Here is a 10035-nt window from a genome sequence, read left to right as displayed (position 1 = left end):
GATATAGACCCCATATAATGGTACCTCCCGATTTTCGGAATTTTGAATATTTTACATATGTTTCACTCCCAAATACGTCGAAATTTTGCATTGAGGGTTCCCAATGGATCAAAAAACTTTTCTGATAAAAGTTATGTACATAGGTCCACGTTTTGATATAGCTCCAATAGAACGGTATCGCGCGATTTTCGGTATTTTCAAGGTTTTAGCCACATTAAACAACCAATGTAACTGATATTTGGTATTTAGTCTTCGCCAGGCCTTGCGACATATTTTTACAGAGAATTGATGGTATTGGTTCACGTTTTGATATAACCCCCGTGGAACGGTACCGCCCAAGATACCCAGGATTAACTGCACTAATCCACATTTTTGTCGGCAAGTTCAAATGCCCAAAAAGGGCCACACAATTCTGAAAAGACCTTGAATACATTCGATCTGTCCGGAGGTGAAAGTGTAGATTCACATTGGCTGAGGGTATATATCTGTCGGCAAAGCTGACTCACACTTTTTTACTTGTTTTCCTTTATTTTGCTTGTAAATCGTTTATCAGTATTTTCTCCTGGGAATCGGGGACGAGTGTAGTTTGTAGATTACGATAGGGCTTCGTTTTAATTTAATTTTTTTGTCTCTGTGTTAATTTCAGTTTTTGTAGAAGTCAATATATAATATATATAATGGACTCCGATTCGCTGTAGTTCATTTAGCGAGGAGATGAACTACGTCTAATTCTGCGCTACCGAACAACATCACTAGATGGCTAAGCAATTACGTCAATGGTAGGCAGTCGAACGAAAAAAAAACAAGAAGTCCACACCACGTACAGTGAAAGAGGGAGTTTCCCAAAGAGGGGTGAAATATTCGGAACAGCAATTCCTCGACCTTCCGTTGTTAACATTTGCGTTAGGCTAAACGCTTATCTCACTGATCTTTTAGAGTTCGTCCACGTGAGGATTATGAAAATATCCTACAATAAGTCCTTTATAATTTCTACATTTTGAACTTTTTGAATAACTACTTAGTGTCAGAAAAGGAGATCGATATTCTGTTATTGCTTTTTTACACTAACAATGCTACTACTTACGACTATCGCGTGGGCAGACACTTTCTATGGCCTATGCAGACACTTCGACTGTTTACGTTCATTTAAGGCGTGTACAACCTTGAACTAATATAAGACATTAGTCTATCTGATGTTTATATGGTGCGGTGGTGCAGTGGTAAGCATATTTGCTTTGCTTTCTTAATGTCATGGGTTTGATTCACAGGCCAGGCAATATCACATTTTTAAAATTACAAAATTAATGTAGACTACACTTTCAACTAAGAAAAGTTCTTTAAAACCTTGGGTACTTTGGAAAAAGAATTGTAATAATAAAAAAATTAAAAGAAGAATAAAAAACAAAAAAAAAAAAATAAAAAAAATCGTCACAACCAATTTTATCGCTAAAAGTACTTCTAGGAAGTCTCGAAAGCGGCATTCACAAGTAGTGTGGTGGACGTGGTTCATTTCTTTTCGAACGGTGTGTCCACTTCAATTAGAATGCGAGATCGCGGATGTGTGTTTCTATCGCCTGGGAGTGACTGCTTCGGGTAATGGGCGATAAAAAAATGCTTGCTGGGCATGGGCATGCCATTTTTGCGGCATGGAGGGCATTTATTTATCTACTGTTGCACCGCGAATGCTTGTATGTATACTAAAACTTGGGTTTGTTGTTTTTATGAACCTAACAAAAGAAGAGTGAAAGAAAAAACGTTTTGTTCGTAAGAAGCATTTATTTTATAACCAACAGTTTGGTGGCAGTTTGTTTTAGTTGTTCGCTGTGATCAGATCGAAAAGTGTGGAAATAAGTCAGTGTTTATGTGTGAATAATGGTGCTTATACATTTTATGATTGGAACAAAATTTTATAAAGTAATGCAAAAATCGGAAAAAGGAGAATCGAAATATTTTATTGGACAAAGAAGCAATCGCACGGTAATACTATTTTATATAGAATATGATGTACCTATTTATTAGATTTTATTCCAGATGCCGATTTTCTGCTGATGATTTTTAATTTAACAGGAGCAGGGTTTAAAATGCTAACGCCATATTAGCAAAAGTACCGAAAATATGCAGCTTTGCCAGCTAAAATTTCTTCGAAATTTGTTTAGCAACAATTAACAACGGAAACACGTAGCAACAAATTTCACAAAAATATTTAGCGATGCTGATGCTATTTGATATTGTTGCTATAATAAAACAGTATCGGACACGCATACTCATATTTTGCAACACACATGATAAACACATATCAGAGAAGAGAATAAGCAACATAAGGTCTGTCTGGTTACTTTCCCAGCAAGAATTGTCCAGCAAGAACTTTCTCAGAGAGTAAGGAGTTTTTATTATCTTTTGCAAGAAATTTCTATAAAGTAAACAGACTCCTTCCCAGCAAAAACTAGCAAGCAATCAGCTGACTTGCCAAAACAGAACAATTTGTCCGCCAATAAAGGAAAAAAGGAGGCAAAAATGTTGAATTTTATTTAAAATAAAAAAGAAAATGAAAAGGAATTTTCCACATTGCAACTTTGTTCTCCGATAAAACAATACAATAATTCGCCAACAATAAAACACGGATTGCAGAAAGCGAAAAAAAAAACACTGCCAGGATCAACAAGGATTAAACTCGCGGTTGTTTGTTATCCGTACGATCCTCAATGCATACCAGTCGCGGAGGACGACGTTGAGGACATTTGCCCAGAATTTCGGCACGACTCAGCGGATTTATTTACTGATATAAGGTTTCATACGCTTAATTAACAAAAAGGCAGCCGGTCTTTTACCAAGTATGTTCAGATGACGAGTGAGAATCATTCAAATTGGTAGAGACTGATTGATAGAACTGTTTGAGGTTCCACAGTTTATAAATAATACAACATATTTTCTTTTTAAATAATTATATTTTTGCTTTAATATAGAAATTACTATTTTATTAACAATTATTGAAATAAAACAAAATACTTTGATAACAATACAACAAAAAAATAAAATAAATAATTAACATTTATTGAAATACATTTTGTTTTTGTTTTAAATAAATAAATAATAATCATTTTTAATAATAAGGTCCTATGAAATATTTATTATATTATAAATGGTCAAAAAGTATTCATAAGTAACATTTGTTCGAATCGGTTTAATTTGAATTTGGCTAGATTAGGCATCCATTTTGTTGTTGTTAGTATTATTTTTTGGTTTATAAAGCTTCTTTAAATTGTTAAGTTGTTGTTTTTGTACACTTTCCCGCAAAGCAGAATGCATTTTTGTTTGCCTTTACTTATTATGTTTCAAATCCTGTTTAATGCACGACTTAAATGCTTCCCATCCTTCAGATTTACCAACGGACTGAAAAGAGATGACAAAACAGAGGGATGTGTTATTTAAAAATATTTTTTTTTTGGAATTTTGAATTGAAAATCCTGTTAGAGGCGTGAGGTTGTTGCGTTTTGTGTATAAATTACTTACTGTGTTGTAGAATAATAGTGTTATTATCATTTGCAGAGATTGTTGCTCTAATTGTGGTGGACTAGCTTATTCTCCTCAGTGGAATATATCTTAGACTGACCAAAAAATTAAGTTTTTTTATTAAAATTCTCGACCTCCAAATTTTTGGATCCCCAAGAATCGGCTACTTTCTCGTATGAGGTCTGTATCAATACTTGAACCGATTTTTTACAATTTTTTCTAGGATCGGTTTTTAGTAACAACAATGAAATGGAAAAAATTTGTTCATCGATTGAACAATCTGTAAATGAATGCTTACTACTACATCACGGTGCCTCATGGCATCCAATCTATTGGAAGAATATAAAAAGAAAAATAGAGTATACCCGATGAAATTTGATAAATTTTGTGACATGGATATTATTTTGATCTAAACTGCATTGCAGAAAATAAGTCAATGTTCCACGCTAAGGATGCAAATGGACGATAGAATTTGCGTTCCCCCGAAGATTGGATCTCTGGAAGGATCGTCAATGATTTTTCCCAGTGAGTCGTCATCATCAGAATAAGCTCATCTGCGTTGTGGCATTCGGCCCTCGGAAACGAACAGAGGGGTATAGTGTTGGCCACTACCAGAGTTAGCGGAGAATGTCAAAGTTCGCCAGACATAACCAACATGTCACTGACAAATGACGTCACCTGGTAACCCGTCGTTTCTCTTGGACGAGACTATCTCCCGATAATTGTCTTCATCAGCAGACCACTGGATTTCATCACCTCGGAACGCCGCATTTTCATCAGTCATAGGAAAGCTAATTGGCCGAGTTTCAGTGAGTTTGCTAATCACCGTTTCAGAGATCTGCCCAACCTCTGATGTTCTGATAGCAGAAAGGACGTTCCGAGGCAGCTGGAGCCGCTCCCCTTATACCTGCTAATCGAATACCCAACCACCAAACATCCCAGCAGAGGCGACGGATTTAGCAAATGAGGTTCGTCGTGCAAATCCCAGTGACCCCAGAGTCATGGAGCATAAGCGGAACAAGTGGTTAAACCATCTGAAAAGTTGCGACATTGAAGTCGGAATAAATGAATTGTGGGTAACGGTTAATTCACTCTCTCGACGTTACGCTGACTGATCCGAAGAGGCGCGCAAGTTATTTCAATCGAGCACCACGGGAGTGACAGCGAAGAGAAGAGTTCTCCATCGCATCAGATCTTTCTGTCGAGGATGAATCACCACAATTTACAATGGATGATATTGCGAATGTCATCGGGAACGCTAAATCATCCAAAGCGCTGTGCCCTGATGGAATCTCCATGGTAATGCTGAAACAGCTGGATGAGCCGGAAGTGGAGTATCTTACTAAAGTTCTCAACTTGTCGCTAACCACCCTCATTGTTCTCGAAGTCTGGAAAATGGGCAGGGTGGTCCCGCTATCCAGGCAAGGATGCCAGCAAAAGTGAATCGTACAGGCCGATTTCGATTTTGTCGCCCGTAGCAAAGACCGACGTCTTAGTCCTCCCCAGCCTCAGTTGCTAGCACAGCACGACAACAGCGCTGCACGACATCTCCACATATATTTGTCAAGGACTCAACCAGAGCTATCTGCTAAAAGCGTAGATAAGAAACCTTGTTGACCACATATAACACGATAGGTCGGTCTGTGGTAAGCTATGCGGCGCCAGTATGGTCCGCGGGTTGAAAAATATTCAAACCTGTCAGACTGCCACCCTGGGAAATGCACGTAAAAGAGAAAACCCGCAAATGCTATGAACAACTATAGGGTGAATGCGGCCCTCAGGGAACATTCCCCATCTATCGCAGCTGAAGAACGTCAGCTGCCACGACAAACCAGCTTAGTTTTGGCTCAACTACGCTCGGGATGGTGCAGTCGTCTGAATTCATATAGGGTAAGGATTGATGACACCGTGTAAAATATGTGCCCAGCAAGCTGCACAGGCTGGCAAAACATACTGCACCTTTTCAACATTCCTAAAACCGGAGATAGACACTGCTACAACAACAACAACCTAACTCCACTCTCACTGTAAACAAATCCTATACAGGTGGCGTCCTTTCTAAGCTTGGAATTGGAAGTAGAGCAGAGCTGCTACAACAACTTCACTAAATACTCAACAAATTAAATCCAACATCCAATTAAATCCAACAAACTCCCCTTATCCTATTATTTCCACCAATTCAACACCCCCGATCTCCTTTGAATGAAGGAGGGATTTTCATAGTCCTACAAAGTCCCTCAGTTAAGTTACAATGATCTGAGATCCAAGGATCCATACCTTGATCATATGAGCATCACGATCATTGCAGTGGGTGCCGAAATTATGCTCACCAACGTTTATATCCTATCTGTCAACAGTATATATGTGGTATTCTCAATTGGCGCCCAACGGGGTCTATATCTATATCGTATATTAGATTTTTCGGATTTGTTTTACCATCAACGGGAATTTCGCCACACGTGTTAACGCCAACTATTCTAGTACCAAGCTGGCAGATGCACGGATTACATTCCCGTCTAAGTGGAGAAATCATCCGAATTTGTGGAACAACTACAAGAAAGCAGGCTTCACGGACGCTATGGACAATGACATGAGTCTACTACCGCCACATCAACATTACAGAAAGGGGGAGAGAATCCTCAGAGACCTTATTCCCAAGGCGCTAGTAGTATTCAGAATTGTAGCATCTCGCAGTATAACGCAACAACATCAAAGCAAGCAACCAACGCATAATAGGGTCACAACGTTTATGATCTACAATTCGATCACTGTCGTGCACAAATAGCAACCAGAGTCACATTGCCATTGGCTTTAACAATTCTCAACATGTAGATGACAAAAAATGCACCACCAACTTCTGCCGTCAGTTCATCGCACACCCCACGTAGCAGAGCAAGGCCGAGAGATACATTGTTGGAAGATCAAAGAAGCTTTGTAGAGAAGAAGAACCACCCTACAGATGAAGTTGTAGCAATCTTCAAACCTAAGACCTCTAAAGCACATTGACCCGATTGCATATCGATGGTAATGTTGCAGAAAATAGGAGTACCTGCCTATGATTTTTAACCTCTCCACTCAGGAATTGAAGATAGGAAGATGTGGAACGTCTTCCGACATCTTCAGACCGCACTGTCGTCGTAGACATAAACTTGTCTACGGGCTTCGACACAGTCGATCACGCACTGTTGGTTTAAGACATTGTGAACGTGGAAACTATCTCAATGGTAGGCAAGCAATTGTCGAGCTCAGAGGCAGGAAATCACGCTACCACAGAAAAAATGGATGCGCCTCAAGGAGAAGTACTATCGCCAATACTCTAAATTTTTTATCTTGCCAGGCTCGCACAACCTCGATCAAAAGTTAAAATGGTTCTTTTCATCTGCTTTATCTAACTTAGTAAAGGAGAGATACATCCAGCCCTATTCTGAACGCATCGGAGTTGGGAATTTTTTCCCATTCCCACATTTTCGTATTCTGAATAAAATTGTGTGGGAGTTTTTTCCCATTTCCCATCTCCCCTCATTCTGAATGAAGTTCGAATTGGGAATTTGTTCCCATGGGAAAAAAGTATACATTCTCTGTCTTGAATTGTGGGAGAATTTTGTGGGGAAAATCTCCCCAGCAAACAGTGTGGGAGTTTGAAAAAAAATTTCAAGAAATTTTATATTTTTATGAAATTTCATATTTTAAGACATCTACATGACAAAATTATTGCAAATATTTATAATCGCCATGTGTTTGCTTAATAAAAGCATACAAAATGTACTGTAAAATATGTCATTAGACGACTTCGGATTTTGCATATTCTTATATGATACAAAAACCTGCAAGAATCTAACATGTTTTACACCGATAAAAAATTGTCCTTTATGTTATCGAACAAAACAAAAAAAAGTAGTAAAAATTAGTAGATTTTTGCAGTTCTGGAACAGACCATATGTATTGAAATACGAGAAAAAGAGTCATGGTTGATTCTATTAACGCAGAAAAGGCAAGTAAAAACAAATCAATTTCAAAAGAATTTTTGGCAATAATTATTAAAATATATTGGAAAATAACCATAATATATACAATCTTTACAACTTTTATTCATTTTCGTAATATAACCTTCGGGTTTTTTAAATCAGACGACTAACGTTCTATTGAAAACGTGTTAGTCTCCTCAACGACACGACAACGATCACAGGCGTACATACTACATACATTTATGCCAAATTATTGCAATGCTATTCCATTTTCCGAAATGCCTTTTCTTGAATAGGATCGTTATTTTTGAACGTAGAAGCTTGAAATTTTGCAAGGGCATGTGTTTTAGTTTTAGATTCAATTGCAATCGTATTTTATTATTATTATTTTTTTTTTGAGATACGTCTTCGGATATTTATGGTGACGATATGTAATAACACGCAAAAATATGTAAAATCGAGAAAAATATCCGAATTTATCTTTTTGAATTTTTTAAAAATATGCAAAATACGAGTTCTAGCGATCATTAGGAATAAGTAAAACTAGCGATATACTCGTTAAACCCCTAACTAAAATTACTCCGTATCAACATACAATTTTTAAATTCGTTAGAAACTTAAAAAGTTCCTATTACTTTATACACAAAAATTATGTTTGCCTACTAATTAAAAAAAATGTGCTTATTAGAACAACATCACACATCGTTGACTCCATTCACTTAAAAAATCCATAAATCAATGCACGGTTGTTGAATTAAGTGAGTTGTGGCTTTTGCTAATCTAATTCAAAAACCGCGAATTCAATGCAAATAGGCATTTTGTAATAGAAAAAACAAACCAAAATTACAGCCCCCAAAAGTATGCTATAATAATTTGGTGTAACTAATTTCGAATTTCGAAATTTCAGCTCCCATGTTTTGTTGTTCCCACGTCGTTGAGAATATGGAAAACGTGGGAATGGGAAATTTCGCTCCCAAGGGGAACAGTTCCCATGGGAATGTTCAGAATAGGGCTGATCATACAAAATCAACGGTAACTCTTTCACATCGTGGAGATGACCGAACATCTTCCAGCGTGTCTCCAACTTCTTCGTCGTCGGAATACGAGACACCCCCGCAGTCTCCCTAACAGCAACAAACGGCCTCTACAACAAATTCAGCGAGATGGTAGATTTTATAATACATCATGGTCGCTGCGAATCGCTAAGCTTTAGCATTCGCTCTTAGGCAAGGGTTTAGATAATTTACCAATCACAGCTTCAGAGATATGCCCATTCCGTCAGATACCGGGACATCATCGCCGACTGAACCTAAAGCTGGTGGGGAAAAGAAGTCTGAAACTCTTCAGGAGCCCCGAACTGACAGAGGACTGGCCCACAGACCACTGCATGGTCGGCAGCTCCTAACAATTCCAGCTCTTTTGGGAATGTTGTTCGATCGTTCCCAACCCAACTCATTCCCACCCCTACCGAACCGAGGGGGCGACCTCCCTTTGAACGTAGGGATCGCGTACACACCAAAATCCGGATAATGGTGGATGCTAAGTGATCATTGAATACCTGCTACAAATTATCAGCCCTATTCTGAACGCATGGGAGTTGGGAATTTTTTTCCCATTCCCACATTTTCGTATTCTGAATAAAATTTTGTGGGAGTTTTTTTCCCATTTCCCATCTCCCCTCATTCTGAATGAAGTTCGAATTGGGAATTTGTTCCCATGGGAAAAAAGTATACATTCTCTATCTTGAATTGTGGGAGAATTTTGTGTCTTTTTGTGGGAAAAATTTCCCCAGCAAACAGTGTGGGAGTTTGAAAAAAAATTTCAAGAAATTTCATATTTTTATATAATTTCATATTTTAAGACATCTACACGACAAAATTATTGCAAATATTTATAATCGCCATGTGTTTGCTTAATAAAAGCATACAAAATGTACTGTAAAAATATGTCATTAGACGACTTCGGATTTTGCATATTCTTATATGATACAAAAACCTGCAAGAATCTAACATGTTTTACACCGATAAAAAATTTTCCTTTGTTATCGAACAAAACAAAAAAAAGTAGCAAACATTGGTAGATTTTTACAGTTCTGGAACAGACCATATGTATTGAAATACGAGAAAAAGAGTCATGGTTATTTCTATTAACGCAGAACAGCAAGTAAAAACAAATCAATTTCAAAAGAATTTTTGGCAATAATTATTAAAATATATTGGAAAATAACCATAATATATACAATCTTTACAACTTTTATTCATTTTCGTAAAATAACCTTCGGGTTTTTTTAAATCAGACGACTAACGTTCTATTGAAAACGTGTTAGTCTCCTCAACGACACGACAACGATCACACAAACGTACATACATATATGCCAAATTATTGCAATGCTATTCCATTTTCCGAAATGCCTTTTCTTTAATAGGATCGTTATTTTTGAACGTAGAAGCTTGAAATTTTGCAAGGGCATGTGTTTTAGTTTTAGATTCAATCAAAAACGTATTTTATTTATTTTTTTTGAGATACGTCTTCTGAAGTATGAAATAATCGAGAAAAATAT

At 37.3% G+C, this 10035-nt stretch overlaps 1 protein-coding gene across 4 annotated transcripts in view; it reads right to left on the bottom strand.

The window, feature by feature from the left end:
- Positions 1-2925: 2925 nt before the first annotated feature.
- MICU3 (Mitochondrial calcium uptake 3) overlaps positions 2926-10035 on the bottom strand; it is a 32252-nt gene continuing 25142 nt past the window's right edge. For all 4 annotated transcript variants that reach the window (XM_073989876.1, XM_073989826.1, XM_073989853.1 and 1 more), the window contains one exon: positions 2926-3390. In XM_073989876.1, the coding sequence (XP_073845977.1) occupies positions 3319-3390 (72 nt within the window). In that variant the 3' untranslated portion in view covers positions 2926-3318. The remainder of the gene's footprint in view (positions 3391-10035) is intronic.

This window comes from Musca autumnalis, unplaced genomic scaffold (genome assembly GCF_047663935.1).
Source record: "Musca autumnalis isolate F117 unplaced genomic scaffold, ASM4766393v1 scaffold_1, whole genome shotgun sequence".
In the NCBI taxonomy this organism is placed as follows: Eukaryota; Metazoa; Arthropoda; class Insecta; order Diptera; family Muscidae; genus Musca; species Musca autumnalis.
This window is presented reverse-complemented; position numbering and strand designations above follow the sequence as displayed.